We start from the raw sequence: 16,171 nt of genomic DNA on the forward strand, positions 1-16,171 counted from the left end.
ATACATTTTAGAGCTGTTTTCAAACGCACTGTGTGTGCTTGGTATGTGTGCAAAGCGTGTGCTCATTGAACCAGTTGTTACACCAGATGAATCCCATCACTGAGTAAAGGTAAAGATTGAGGCTTGCTTTATTGGAATCTGATGTGTTTTCAGGAGAGGCGGTACCAGAGGAAGAGCAGATCAGTGCAAAAGACCAAAAGAACTTGGAGCCATGTGACAATACGCCTATCATTGATAACATTGTCCCAGTTGTTGCCAGCATCTCATCCGAGGAGAAGCGGAAATATGAAGAAGAGGTTACTAGTCTCTACAGACAGTTGGATGATAAGGTTCATTCATAATTTCCTTTCAATTGTTTGTTGTCATACATTATTAATCTTTATTCATAAGCACCGGTATGTGCTTTGAACTCTACAAAACGTAGTATATGCTATAATATTATATATAAAACACTACCAGGATTTTCATACTCACAAGCTTTCTATTCAGTTCTGCCAAAACTGATGAATTAAAATTGTTTCTTTTTAATCCCAAGTAATTAGTCAAATGATCCAATAACTTCTTACTGAAAGACAAAGAAAGTGATAGATAACCCTAAAAGCTACACAGCTTGTACGAGGTTGCAGCAATATATGTAGAACTCCAGCAACTTATGTAGGTTATAGATGTGAGTTTTTTGGGTTTTTTTCTAATGTAATAAAATTACATCTAGAATGTGTAACTAAATCATATCTCATATCAGAAGTCTGTAGAATATTAATTGCCTATCAAAGAGTTCCAGTTCAGCTTTCCAGTTTCCTCTATTTACAATGTTTTTCTTTCTTATTTCCTTGTGAGAATATTTCATCATGGAAGTTCCTGCATATACACTGAATCAGCACAATTATATTTAGGTGACTGACTTTCATGACAAATGTCTACATGTTGCAATAAAATCCTTTTTAAAAATAAGATTTAAAAATGAAGAGACATTCATTACCTGGTGGCAATTCAAAAACTTTAAGATTCCTGTTTTTGATGGCAAAATGCAGGGGTTAAGATGAGCATTACTCGGCTCATAATAATATGAATATTCCATCTTTTCTTGCCTTTCAGTATGATTAAGATGTAAAGAAATCAGAAAATGTTATATTAAGTTAAATATGAGAAACTGATAAGGAGATAACTCATTCTGAATCCTCCTAATAGTCTTGATAGCAGATATTTTAAAATGTCTTATGGCAGTTCTTTAATTTCACTTAATAAAAATAATTACTTAATTTCAATATTAGCTGTGACATAGAGAAGGTAAAACAACTGATTTCATGTGGATTTTTGAAAACAGTGATACACAGCCTCTTTTAGGATTACAGTAAGGCTTGCAAAAGTGGATGTGTAACAAAGATTAGACAGGGTCAGGTGAAAGTAGTAGGAGAGTAAGAACAAAAGCTATATATAATTTAATTTAGATAGCAATGTAAAGTAATGTGTTCTTCAAGTCAAGCTAAATCCCTGCTAACTTTATGTACTTGTCTGAATCTTAGCAATAATGGGGATATGATTTGTCTTTGCTTTCTCTTGGAACTTTATCAACTTGTCACTTAGACTACAATCCTGAAATCTCCTAATGTTCATCCATCCAAACCTACCCTGTTTCCCTGAAAATAAGACCTCCCCAGATAATAAGCCCAATTGGGCTTTTGAGCACATGAGCTAAAATAAGCCCTCCTCTGAAAATAAGTCCTCCCTGAAAATATTGCAACATAGCAGCAGCCATGAAGTGACCATGCTCACCGCCTCCTGCACCTCACAAATAATAAGATCTCCCCCAAAATAAGGCCAGGTGCTTATTTTGGGGGTCAAAAGAAAATAAGACCCTGTCTTATTTTCAGGGAAACATGGTACTTACATTTTGGGGACCCAGCAAAGGATACTGCTGGCTGGTATTGGCTATGTAAATGCAGTTGGCTTTAATTAAATATGGGTTAATCTATATGTAGAAGAATTTTCATATTCTGCATTAAAAATCACAAAGTTTGCAAGATGTTTGGATACCACAACCAAAATATTTGAGGACTTCAAATTGGGCACCCTCAAATCTTACAAAGTCAGTCACAGTTATTTGAAGACAAATAAATAAAACTAATGTCTTGTGATCAAAAATAATAATCTCTATATAGGGACTCTTGTCCAATACATGCCTAAGTATGTTAATGAAATCATACATGTATTTAGAAATATACACAGTGGCTTTATTAAGAGGATATGCCAGGGGGATGATTATTTATTAAACTGTCTATGCATATAAAATCTGCTTTCAGATTTAGGTACAAGTATTGTAGGGACATCTAGGCATTTTGCTTTCACAAGTTGCCAATATTTATTTTATGAGGCTTTGTATACTGTTCTACATGGGGAAAATCTAGCTAAGTGAAGGGTAGGAGTTGAAAATGACTTGATAGCATATAATCAATCAATGCTGCTCTAATAACCAACCAACATTGAGCATATTACAATCCTACCACAGTTAAGATTAAAACAAGAACATAAATGCAAGGTGCTGCTATGCTTAAGAGATATTATTATGCAGAGGCATTATAACTTACATGATAATCTATTCTCACACAAGAATAAACTCTCTCAATTCATCTCCCATTAAAAACCTGCCAAAAATACTCAGGTTTTTATGTCCTTCCTGTATCCCAATAAGACCAAAGGAAGTCAGAGTCTAGGTGCTCTGGGGGAGGGAAGCAGCTAGCGAGGAGGCCTGCCTCCAAGAACCTTATACTTCATGGGTCAACAATACCCATGCCATTGACCATTACCAGTCCATGGCCTGTTAAAAGCCAGGCCTCACAGCTGGAGGTGAGCAGCAGGTGAGAGAAACTGCATATACAGGTTTCTAGGTTGCATGCTCCTCCTACCTGGGTCCATGGAAAATTCTCTTCCACGAAACTGGTCCCTGGTGCCAAAAATTTCAGGACCACTCTTATACAAGACAGGTTATAAAATGAAAGATCTTCTCTTCCTGATTGGACGGACAGAAACTATTGGAAATAACTAGTCTCGTAAATATCCAGGTCCTCAGCTGTTCATTCAATGCCCATAAACCAACCAGTTACTCAAAGTAGCAGTATTATATGGCCAAACCAAGTTGTTATTCATTCTGATGCATTCTGGAACATTCTGTAGTTTTGCAGTGGTCTTTGTAGGCTGTGACTATAATTCTTTAAGGTAGGAGCATTTTGATCTTGCAGCAAAGAAACACGACACATTTACACCTTCATATTGAAGGTGTACAGTTTGAAGGTACAGTTTTACACCACCAAAGGTTCCATTATATGGAGTTTCACAAACCAAATAAGGAATTCTTAATAGTCAAACCTAGTGTATTTATATGTGAAATGTATGATTTTGTAAGATAAAAAGATAGAATTGAGGTTTCTTTGGAACCAGCTGCTGATCTAAAATACTATTAACTCGTAGAATGATGCAGATGATAGAATAAAAACCAAATGATTCCATTGTTATGTCGAACTGAAAAATATTTCTGTGTTCTGTAGAATCAGTCTTACACTGGGGACTAGACAAGATTGATTTATGGTTCTACCCGCTTGCATTTATTAGAATGATATGCTTTAGTAATAAAGGTTGGAACAAAGTTCTATAGTCTGCAAATTATGTTTGATGCCCCCCCCCCCTGGTAATGCAACAATGGTATATTCGGTTTCCATAGTATTTTACATTGTAGAATATTGCATCCACTTTTATATTGATATATGAGCTAGGGAGACAGGAATCAGAAATTCTCAGGATGATGGACATAACTGTTATGTAAATACTGAAGATATTTGCCTTAGTCTTAATGTTAGAAAAGGAATGGCCAAATTTCCATTGACTTGAAAAAAGACCTAGTATTTAGTCCCCTGGAGGAAAGGGAAAGAGAGGGAGAGGGAGAGGGAGGGAGAGAGAGAGAGAGAGATGAAAAAGAAATCACTTGGCTTCTGTGTTCTGCATATTTATGGCTTTTCTGTTTACTGCAATAAAGCAATTAAATTAGCTGAGTTTGGTCTGTGAGCTTCTGCTAGAAGCAAATTCCTGAATATGGAGTGAAGTATCTGGAAAGTTAAGATTTATTGCCATGCCTAGTGTGGAAGCTAGCTGATTTCAAGGCATAAAAATGGTAGAAAAATAAAAAGTAACCCTTTTTTCCCCACTGCAGGATGATGAAATTAACCAGCAGAGTCAATTGGCTGAGAAACTAAAACAACAGATGTTGGATCAAGATGAAGTAAGTATTTTATTTATTTATTTACTTATGCAGAAACCTGGCAACCTTTATAGTGCTTGATCAAGTTAGGTTTAATAGAATAATAGAGCAACAGAATAACAGAGTTATAAGGGACATTGAAAGTCTCTAGACCAACCTCCTGCTTAGGCAGGAAACCCTATACCAGGGGTGTCCAAACTTGGGAACTTTAAGACTTGTGGACTTCAACTCTCAGAATTCCCCAGCTGTTCCATGCTGGCTGGAGAATTCTGGGAGTTGAAGTCCACAAGTCTTAAAGTTCCCAAGTTTGGACACCCCTGCCCTATACCATTTCAGACAAATTTTTGTCCAATCTCATCTTAAAAACTTCTATTGATGGAGCACCCACAATTTTTGAAGACAAGCTGTTCCATTGATTAATTGTTCTGTCAGGAAATTTCTTCTTAGTTCTAGGTTGCTTCTCTCCTTGAGAAAGAAGACTAGCTTCTTGATCCTAAAGACAAATAGCATTTCTAACAATCAGATTTATAAGTGCCAGATACCAGGGATGGTATACAATGGGCAACGTAAAAATATTTTTTATATAAAGACTGGCTATTCTCTATAATCTAATTAAGACTGTCTATACAATTGTTTGGTCAGTTCACTAATGAGTGGATTTCCAGAGTCTGCCTTATGGCTATGTTTTTCTTAAGTAGGCCTAGTATTTATTTCTGACCAATGAAATCCGCCAATGTTGTTGCCGATACAAGTATTATAGAGAGAAAACAGATTGTCCTAGTATTCTTAAATCTTTATCATTGATGAATTTTCTTGTGGGTGTAGTCCAAACATTTGTCAGCATTGCATACTTGGTATGTCAAGTCTGAATTTCTTCAGCATTTAATTACTAAATTATTAATACAGTTCCTAAATTAATTGCTATATTATGAAGATGAAATGTTGAGTATATTTATTAGGTTAATATCAAAAACTTATTGGGGACTGGTTTTTAGCTTCTAACATAATTATTTTCCAATCAGGTGTATATTACTATATTATCTGTCAAATTACTGGAATTTTTTTAAAGGCCATTTATTATTTTTATCCTTCTGGATTTGGAATAAAATTTAATATAACTTTATTCATTGCTTTACTTTATTTTTGTCCATCATTTTTACTACTTAATCTCATTCGCTCTGTTTCAGCTCTTGGCTTCCACCAGGAGAGATGATGAGAAAATACAAGAGGAACTCACTCGTCTTCAAATTGAAAATGAAGCTGCAAAAGAGGAAGTTAAAGAAGTTCTTCAGGCTTTGGAGGAACTTGCTGTTAATTACGACCAGAAATCACAAGAAGTGGAGGACAAGACGAGAGCTAATGAACAGCTGACAGATGAGCTTGCACTGAAAACAGTAGGAACAACCCTTATTAATCTTCATTCCAAGATATATTATACCAGTTTGTAGATACCTTCCATGAATCCCAACTAAGACCTCATTAAACACACCAGAGAAATTCAGCTGTTTGAAGTGTTCATTAAAAAAGAGAATTTTCTTTAGCAAACTGCTAGAGAACCAGTTTTGTGCAGATTGTTAGCTTGTTAGTTGTCATTTGCCATATTGTTGTTGCAGTGAATGCTAAAATGGTAAATGCTGAAAGCTTTAAAACATGTATAAAACACGTTTAAAACATATATAATGCAGTATAATAATTTTCTGCTGGAAAATATATGAGAACATTATTATTATCTTGTTTCCCATTGCATGCTGGATGTTTAACAGCAAAAGAATTTGGTCATAGAAAGGGCATTCTGTTTTCTTCCAGTGGCTTGATCTGCTTTAGCTACTAGCAGACTAGGAGTTTCTGTATGTGTATCTCTATGCAAGTTTTAAAATGGAACCTATTTCTACCTTCCACTGATTCTACCTTGAGTTTCCAGAAGGTGTTGCTGGGAATTATTTCTCTGCCACATAATAGCTAGGTTATGCCTACCTTTCTAATGCCTACCTTAAACTGGAACATATAGAGCAGGGGTGGTATTCACTTGCCTTTCCTACTTGTTCGCAAATGTGAGAGTGTGTGTATGTGTGTGCGCTTCGCATGTGCCATGTGTCTGCATGCACTCAGCCTTCCACACATGCACTTTGGCTAAAAAAGGGGCCTAAAAGGGATGCCATAGAGCCGGGATGGGTGGGTGGGCACTGCCCCCCGCAATTTCCGCTACCGGTTAGGGCGAACCGGTCTGAATTGCCAGAATACCTCCGCTGATATAGAGTAAGGGCATAAGAGATACTTCATCTCTGGTAAGCTTCTATAAGATATGAAATAAATATAAATAAATAGTTGGTGTTAAATATAAAACCACCTATCTGATCTAGAATTCTAGGGTTATTCTTAATTTAATGAGAACAAATATGAATGAAGGTGCAAAAATTGAATGGCTTTTTTGTATAACAGTAGAAAACTTGACTATTGTTTATCTCCCAAGTGAAAAGTGATGTTTAGTTTGAGGCTTCTTTACAAAGTAGACTGTGGGTGTTTGACTCATAGCATTAAAATTTTAGGAAATAGTGTCTGTCCAAGTACATCCAATGTGGAAAACATATCGTAACCTACAAAAACATTTTTTTAAAGTGTGACATGCAATTGCTTTTCATCATAATTCACCATGTAAACTGTGTTATTCTTATTATCTTGCAGTCTGCTCTGTCAAGTACACAAAGAGAGCTGGGACAGTTGCAAGAACTTAGTAATCATCAGAAAAAGAGAGCTACTGAAATATTGAATTTATTGCTTAAGGACCTGGGAGAGATTGGCGGAATCATTGGCACTAATGATGTGAAAACAGTAAGTTTGCCGATATTGTAAGAAACAATACCGCAAGAGAGAAACATTTCAACTTCAAAAATATTGACTAAATTAAAAAGAATTTCTTGAGGATAGTAAACCAGATAGTGAACCACAGCAAAAGATATGAAAATGAACAAGATGGTATCTGTGGCATTGTGTTCTAAGTCCCACTTTTTTAATAGCTATATTGATGTTGTGTATTTGATATTATATAGTTGTTACTCATTTGTTGAACACCCCCCCAGATGTGAATATCTCAGCTTTCCAAACATTCAGCAGTGGCTATGCTGGCTGAAAATTCTGGGAAGTTCACATATCAGAAAGAGACAAAGGCTAGAGAAGACTGTATATACCCGTGATGGCGAACCTGTGGCACGCAGAGCCATTTGTTAGGGCACGCGAGGTGTTGCCCTGTCAGCTTCAGCGTGCATGTGCGTGCTGGCCAGATGGCTTTGGCCTTCTTTTAAGGCTGTTTTTCGCACTCCGGAGGCTTCCTGATGGCTCCAGAGGGTGAACGTCACAGTTCCCGAACTTCTGGGTTGCCTGTAGAGCCATTTTTCACCTTCCGGAGGCTTCAGGGAACCTCCTGAAGCCTCCGGGAGGGTGGTGGAGGCTCTTTTCACCCTCCCCATGCTCCTAGGAAGCCTCTGGAGCCTGGGGAGGATAAAAAGTACACCAAAAGAGGGGGGCACTGGTTCCGTGCGAAGGTGTGGGGGGATTGCGCACACTCTGGTGCTTTGGGTCAGGCGCGCATGCATGCTGGGGTCACACGCATAACATTATGGGTGTGGGCACGCCCGTGCACAACCCCCCTGCACTCCCCCCACTTTTGGCACATGATCTAAAAAAGGCTAGCCATCACTGGTATATAGAGTATGCATATCTCAGTCCTTACAATTAAATAAAATCTAAGTAAAAAGCTATCAGATTTGATTCCAGTGAGGGATAAGCAGGTTATACGGAGTGCATTTATTGATACAGCCAATATTCAGTCAGTGTAATACTTTTTATTTTTTTTATTGCATTCTCTTTTTAAATAAATCCTCTTTATTAGAAATAGGCACTTTTGGCACTGAAGGCGGATAACTTTATTTCAAGGTAGGCTTTTATTAGAGCCAGAATTGTAGGGAGAAGAGAAAAATAGTGGAATTGTATACAACAGAACCAATACTCATGGCGGTATAAAGAAGTTTCATATTTTTATGTACTGAATAAAAATAAAAACACTTTCACTCTCTGATGAGCAGGTTTTGAGAAATGATGATGATATCATCATCATTTCTCAAAACCTGCTCATCAGAGAGTGAAAGTATGGCATTGTCACAGTAGTCAGGAGACCGCAGTGCTATTGCAGAGTTATAGTTTGGCTTGCCAAGGTACTAGCCCTATTATAGGAAACACACGTTTCCCAAGCTGCGCGACACAGGAGGGTGAGCTGGCTTCCCATCAGAGAGAAAGACAAGCAGCTCTTTCTCCAGCATTACTCAAGGCCCCCTCCCTACCCGGATGGGAGGGGGCCTTGCAAACGGCACCACAAACAGGGAAGTACAGAGCAGTCAGGAATCTGTCCGCTGCACAGAGCATCAGCTCGTCTCCCCACTGAAGTTGTACCTATCTATCTACTTGCATTGAATATGCTATCTATCTATCTATCTATCTATCTATCTATCTATCTATCTATCTATCTATCTATCTATCATCTATCTATCTTATCTATCCATCCATCCATCCATCCATCCATCCATCCATCCATCTATCTATCTATCTAATTTATATTGCCACCTATTCGTACAAATCAACTCAAGGTGGCTTACAAAAATATAAAAACCTCGTATAAAAAACCAATAAAACTAATAAAAGAGGGAATCATATAATAAATTAATAAAATAATATAATAAAATAACCCACCCATCCCCATTTAATGGTCTCCATCCCGCTCTACTTTCCCCAGGCCCACTGGCAGAACCAGGTCTTCAGTGTCTTCTGGAAGAATCTTAGAGTGAGGGCCATTCTAATCTCTGGGGGAATAATGTTCCAGAGGGAGGGAGCCACCACGGAGAAGGCCCTTCTTCTGGGTCCCCGCTCTGATGGGTCAGGTAGATGTGACCGGCAAGAGGTGGTCCCTCAGATAACCTGGTCCCAAGCCATGAAGGGTTTTGAAGGTGACAACCAGCACCTTGAATTGCACCCAGAAGCAAATCAGCAAATCAGCAACCAATGCAGCTCCCGCAGGAGGTGTGATACATGAGGTCTGCACAAAACCATGTGGGAAGCTGCATTTTGCACCAACTGGAGCTTCCAGATGCTCTTCAAGGGCAGCCCCATATAGAGCACGTTTCAATAGTCAAGATGGGAAGTTACTACGGCATGAGTAACCATGAGTAGGGATTGTCGGTCTAGGAATGGGTGTAACTGGTGAACAACTTACAGTTGTGCAAAGGCCCTCCTGGCCACGACCACAACCTGCTTTTTGAGCAGGAGTCATGAGTCCAGGAGAAACCCCAAATTACACACAGGGTCTGTTTGGGGTAATGCCACTCCATCCAAGAACAAAGGTGGCAATAACCACAAACCCAGAGCCATTCGGTCTTGCCAGGGTTCAGTTTCAGTCTTGCTCCCCATCCAACCCCTAACAGCCTCCAGACACTGTGAGAGAGAGGTCACGGCATCGCTTAATTCACCATGGGCACCACGGGCTCTTTTAGGTGGACAAAAGCTGAGTGACAGGAGCTCACACTGCTTTGCAATGCTAGGGCTCAAACTACTGGAGCTGAGACCATTTCCAGCATCATTAAGCCACTGACTGACCCACCGGGCCCCAGAACGTATGATGTAATAAAGATGTAGAGTTATGGCATCACAGTGTAGACAGCAAGGGATGTAAAGCTATAAGGAATGCTAAAAAGCGCTACTCAAATTCAAAAACCTGTACTAGCAATTTAATACCTATGTCTACCCACAGATAAATGGGGGGATGGGGATCCATAAGTGTCAGATGTTAGGGAAAAACAGTATATATCATGCCAATTTCAGTAACAAGAACAGACATCCACATCTCTGTTCAGATAGTTTAAAAAATGGAAATTTTCCCGTAAAAGATGAATGATGCAGGGTTTTTTTGTGCTTGCAGTTAGCTGACGTGAATGGTGTGATTGAAGAAGAGTTTACCATGGCACGGCTGTACATCAGCAAGATGAAGTCTGAAGTGAAATCTCTGGTGAATCGCAGCAAACAGCTGGAGAGTACCCAGATAGATTCTAATAGAAAAATGAATGCCAACGAGAGGGAACTTGCAGCTTGTCAGCTCCTCATCTCTCAGGTGATTAAACTGTTCCTTTGTTGTTGTTTTTAAAACAAAATCAGTTTCTCGTCGCTTTTGATGTACGTTAAACACACAGTTTTCTGCTTGCTTCCTTTTCGACTTCCAAAGCATGAAGCAAAGATCAAGTCCCTTACAGATTATATGCAGAATATGGAGCAGAAGCGAAGGCAGTTGGAAGAAATGCAGGACTCTCTTAATGAAGAGCTGGCCAAATTGCGGGCACAAGGTACTTTAACAGAGGTCTTCAAACTTGGCCACTTTAAGACTTGTACAGGGATATAGTACAGGGGTCCCCAAACTTGGCCACTTTAAGACTTGTGGACTTCAACTCCCAGAATTCCCCAGCCAGCTGGCTGGAGAATTCTGGGAGTTGAAATCCACAAGTCTTAAAGTGGCCAAATTTGGGGACCCCTATAGGATAATTTCAGAAATTATACACCCTTGAATAGCTGCCTTGAATTTCATTTTTTCTAACGTATATTGCTTTTTCTGTCTGGTAGTTCCTTTCCATTGTCACCTTCCTTTCTGAGATAAGGGTTCATCAAATTCTTTCCAAGTGGTTAATGCTGTCCAAATTGGGAGAACCAATATTGCTTTGGCGACATTTATTACGTCAGTGGAATCTATCAATCTTACACAGGAAAATATACTGTTGTAGAGGTAATCCTCAATTTAGGACCACAATTGAGCCCAAAATTTCTGTTGCTAAACGAGACATTTGTTAAGTGAGTTTCTCCCTATTTTACGATCTTTCTTGCCACAGTTGTTAAGTGAATCAGTGCAATTGTTAATTTAGTAACCCGTTTTTTAAGCGAATCTGGCCTCTCCATTGACTTTGCTTGTCAGAAGTTTGCAAAAAGTGGGTCACATGATCCCAGGATACTGCAGCCATCATAAATATCTGTCAGTTGCCAAGCATCTGAATTTGGATCACGTGACCATGGAGATGCGGCAACGGTCGTAAGAGTGAAAAACAGTCTTAATTCACTTTTTTCAGTGCTGTTGTAACTTTGAATGGTCACTAAATGAACTGTTGTAAGTCAAGGACTACCTGTATAGGCATACTTTACTAGCTGCAATATGGCAAGGATCAAAACTCAACTCATGCTGATTGGCATATTTTGCTGTACAAGGGGAATTTTTGTACATGTGCTAGAATGCTACAAATCCATTTAACCGAGGCTTCTGATCTTCTGAATTGGTCACAGGGATGGGCTTTAAAGATTACAGCTGGCATGACAACAGATGGGGGAACGTGTGCAACACATGGAATGTGCTATTTTTAGGAGCACAAATGGAATTAGCTTTTGTTGGAAGAAAGTATTTCTTAAAAACCATGGGCTAAAAGTAGCTTGACACAAATTGTTTTGCTGAAACACCTGTTAATTTTCTTTATCCCTCCAGGGTAATAAAAGTAGAAAGTCATCTTTTGCACAAGAAAGTCTTTTTCAGAACTTGATTAATACTTCTTAAACTATATCCCATTAAAAGGTTGCTCAACTCTCCTCTTCATTTGAACAGAAAAAATGCACGAAGTCAGTTTCAAAGATAAAGAGAAGGAGCATCTGAGTTTGCTACAGGATGCAGAGGAAATGAAGGTAATTTTAGATGACCCCAAAGATAACAGATAAGAGTCAATGGAGTCCAATGGGGGCTGGACTTAGGTCTCTTTTGTGGGTATACAGCCATGATGGCAAACCTCTGGCTGACCAGCTGATTTCGGACTTTTGAGGCTTCCTTGAAGCCTCCGGAGCGCGAAAAACCAGCCCTACGGGCAAACCAGAAATTCGATGACGTACTTCCAGTTTGCTCATAGGGCTGGTTTTAGCCCTCCGGAGCCTACGAGCAAACCAGAAGTCACTTCCTGGTTGCTCATAGGGCCATTTTTCGTCCTCAGGAGCCTTCAGGGCAGGGACCTTCTGGAGGCTTCCCTGAACGCTCCGGGGGGCTAAAACCGGCCGTACGAGCAACCCGGAACTGACTTCCGGTTTGCTCGTAGGGTCGTTTTTTTGCCCTCCAGAGCCTTCAAGGGGGCCTCCTGAAGGCTTCTAAAGGCTCTGGAGGACTAAAACCGGCACTACGAGCAAACCGGAAGTCCATCCCCAAACTTCTGGTTTGCCCATAGGGCCTGTTTTTCATGCTCCGGAGGCTTCAGGGAAGCCCCTGGAGGCCTCCGGGGGGGGCTGTTTTCGCCCTCCCCAGGCTCCTCTAAAGCCTCTAAAGCCTGGGGAGAGCGAAAAAGCATTCCAAAAATGGGAGGGGAGCGCTGGTCGTGTGCGCATGTGTGCTGGGGTTGGGTGCAAAGCATTATGGGTGTGGCACACCCATGCACGACCCCCCCCGCACCCCCCCTGCTTTTGGCACCTGAGCAAAAAAAGGTTCACCATCACTGGTATAGGGACTCCAGACTGATTGTGTGTATGAACTCCGCCTTCAAGTTCAACCTGGTCATCTACAGAAACACAATCTAGATTTTACTCAACTCCTTACATACCCCAACACAAGTTCAGTAATTTCTTCTGTACATCCTTTTGATTTATGAGAGGCACATAGCACATATATATGGTTAGTTCCGAAGGCAGAATTGTTGGGACATGATTGGGAAAACTGATGTTAATTTTCTGAGATTAGTTTTGAATGGAAAAAAAATGGTATTTACAAGAATCTCAGCAATTCTAAGATACGCCGATTGTATTTGATGTAATAGGAAAAAACCATGAGTAAAATATTAAATTATTGTAATTTATTTATTTCTTCTACAAACAGAAGACCCTGGAGCAACAGATGGAGAGTCATAGGGAAGCTCATCAGAAGCAGCTCTCTCGATTACGAGATGAGATTGAGGAGAAACAGAAAATTATTGATGATATCAGAGAGTATGTTTACTTTCACATTCTCCAGTACAGTTTTTGAATAATTTTGCAAGTGTATATACAACCATACACAGACTATTTCTGGTGATCTATTTGATTTCTATTTGATGATGTATTGCTTACATTTATTGGCAAAGCACTCAAGAAAACCAGATGAGTACTGCTGCAGATGTGTTTTTCTAGAATCTTCTTGTGGCAATTTGAACAAATAAATAAATCCAGAAAGAACAAAGAACCATCTATAAAGTGCTCCTGTTTTAATAATAATGCAGCAAAGTATCATGTTTATGTCCAAGGCATACCGTATTTTTTGGAGTGTAAGACGCACCAGAGTATAAGATGCACCAAGGTTTTAAAGAGGCAAATTTTTTAAAAAGTAGGTAGGTAAATAGAGGGATAGAGAGAGAGAAATAGAGAGAGAGAGAAATACAGTAGATAGGTAGGGAAAGAGAGAGTAGGTAGGCAAGTACGTAGGTAGATAGGAAGAGAGAGAGAGAAATACAGTAGGTAGGTAGGTAGGTAGGTAGATAATAGATAAAGGAGAGAGAGAGAGAGAAATACAGTAGGTAGGTAGAGAGAGAGAAATATATAGAGAGAAATACAGTAGGTAGGAAGAGAGAGAGAGAGAGAGTAGGTTGGTAGGTAGAGGGATATATAGAGAGAAATAGCTGGGTCCAGGCAATATGAGGCTGGCTCCAGGCAATTACCAATGCTTCATTGAGAGAGGGGTTCTTTCCCACTGCCTTGAAGGAGGCAGTGGTGAGGCCCCTCCTTAAGAAGCCTTCCCTGGAGCCAGCCTCTTTAGCCAACTATCATCCAGTCTCCAACCTTCGCTTTGTAGCTAAGGTTGTTGAGAGCGTGGTAGCATGTCAGCTTCCCCAGTACCTGGACAAAGCTGCCTATCTGGATCTGTTTCAGTCGGGTTTCAGGCCCGGGTACAGCATGGAGACAGCATTGGTCGCGTTGGTTGATGATCTATTGCGGGCCCGGGACAGGGGTCCTGGTCCTATTAGACCTCTGTCCTGGTCCTATTAAACCTCTCGGTGGCTTTCGATACCATCAACCATGGTATCCTACTGCAACGACTCGGGGGGTTGGGAGTGGGGGGCACCGTTTTGCGGTGGTTCTCCTCCTACCTGTTGGATCGATCACAGTTCGTGTTGACTGGAGGGCAGAGATTGACCCCGAGGCGCCTCACTTGTGGGGTGCCCCGGGGGTCGGTTCTCTCACCCCTCCTATTCAACATATACATGAAACCGCTGGGCGAGCATCCGTGGTTTTGGGGTACGGTATCATCAATATACTGATGATACCCAACTTTTCATCTCTACCCCAAACCACCGCAATGATGCCCTCGGTGTGATGTTCCGATGCCTGGAGGCTGTATGGATCTGGATGGGGACGAACAGGCTCAAGCTCAATCCTTCCAAGACTGAGTGGCTGTGGTTCCTGTCATCCCAATTTGTGCATCTTGTACCATCTTTGATGATAGGGGAAGAAATTTTATCCCCCTCAGAGAGGGCCTGCAACCTGGGAGTCCTCTTGGATACGCGGCTTAGTTTAGAAGAGCACCTGATGGCCGTGACCAGGAGGGCCTTTTACCATGTTCGCCTGGTACGCCAATTGTGCCCCTTCCTAGATCGGGATGCCCTGTGCACAGTCACTCACACCCTCGTCCTTTCTCGCCTGGACTACTGTAACGCTCTCTACATGGGGCTGCCCTTGAAGAGCACCCGGAGGCTTCAGCTGGTCCAGAATGCGGCCGCGCGGGTTTTCATGGGGGTATCTAGGTGTTCCCATGTTACACCCCTTTTAGGTGGCCTGCACTGGTTGCTGATTGTTTTCCGGGTGCGATTCAAGGTGTTAATTATGATCTTTAAAGCGCTCCATGGCTTAGGCCCAGGGTACTTGCGAGACCACCTACTGCCACTGGTAGCCTCCCACCATTCAGTATGATCCCACAGAGTTGGCCTCCTCAGGGTGCCATCGGCCAGGCATTGTTGGCTGGCGACCCCCAGGGAGAGAGCCTTCTCTGTGGGAGCGCCTTCCCTTTGGAATGAGCTGCCCTTGGAGCTTCGCATAATCCCCGACCTCCAGTTCTTTCGGCGCACCCTAAAAAGTTTGCTTTTCCAGCAAGCCAGCCTGGCCTGAATAAAATAAATTATTAATTTTAATTGTTAATTTTAATTTAATTTTTAAATCTCATTGTAAATGTCTATTGGTTTTTTGGGATATTCTATTTAATCTTTCTTTTAACTTTTGTAATATGTGTTTTTATGTTATACGCCGCCCTGATTCCTTTGGGAGAAGGGCGGCATATAAGTCCAATAAACCTTAACCTCAAACCTCAATAGCCTTTGGGAAGCTTGCAGAGTGGTTCTGGGGGGCTTGGGGGGCCAAATACGAGCAAAAAAGGCCAGATTTGTGCAAAAACGGGCCAGATTTTTGTCAAGAAAATTGCATGCATAGCCTTATGGAGGCTTATAGAGTGCTCCTGGGGGCTGGGGGGGGCAAATTGAGCAAAAAAATGGCCCGTTTTTCGCTCATTTCTGCCCTCCCCAGCCCCCAGGAGCTCTCTGAAAGCCTCCATAAGGGTATGCATGGCCATTTTGGTGAAGGGACGGTGCTTCGGGAGGCAAAAATGCTGTATTCAATGTATAAGACGCACCCAGATTTTCAGCTTCTTTTTTTGAGGGAAAAAAGTGCGTCTTATACTCCAAAAAATACGGTACATATAACTCTGGATTTAAAATATCAGAAATATAATATGGTATTAAAGAATAATCAATACCTTGGGATGCATTTAGAGCATTGTTTGTCACAAACAGTTCCAGTAGTTATACAGATAAAATGTAGAATGATACATTTTATTGAGTGATATTGAGATCAGAACTT

At 40.8% G+C, this 16,171-nt stretch overlaps 1 protein-coding gene across 1 annotated transcript in view; it reads left to right on the top strand.

Annotated features, from left to right (window-relative positions):
• The window catches only part of KIF5C (kinesin family member 5C), an 88,925-nt gene that overhangs the window by 54,033 nt on the left and 18,721 nt on the right, over window positions 1-16,171 (top strand). Inside the window, exons 12-19 of the mRNA XM_081934186.1 lie at window positions 154-329; window positions 4,202-4,270; window positions 5,437-5,643; window positions 6,932-7,078; window positions 10,212-10,400; window positions 10,512-10,629; window positions 11,925-12,001; window positions 13,170-13,279. Coding sequence (XP_081790312.1) covers window positions 154-329; window positions 4,202-4,270; window positions 5,437-5,643; window positions 6,932-7,078; window positions 10,212-10,400; window positions 10,512-10,629; window positions 11,925-12,001; window positions 13,170-13,279 — 1,093 coding nt within the window. The remainder of the gene's footprint in view (window positions 1-153; window positions 330-4,201; window positions 4,271-5,436; window positions 5,644-6,931; window positions 7,079-10,211; window positions 10,401-10,511; window positions 10,630-11,924; window positions 12,002-13,169; window positions 13,280-16,171) is intronic.

This window comes from Natrix helvetica, assembly GCF_964273705.1.
Source record: "Natrix helvetica genome assembly, chromosome: 1".
Classification (NCBI taxonomy): Eukaryota; Metazoa; Chordata; class Lepidosauria; order Squamata; family Natricidae; genus Natrix; species Natrix helvetica.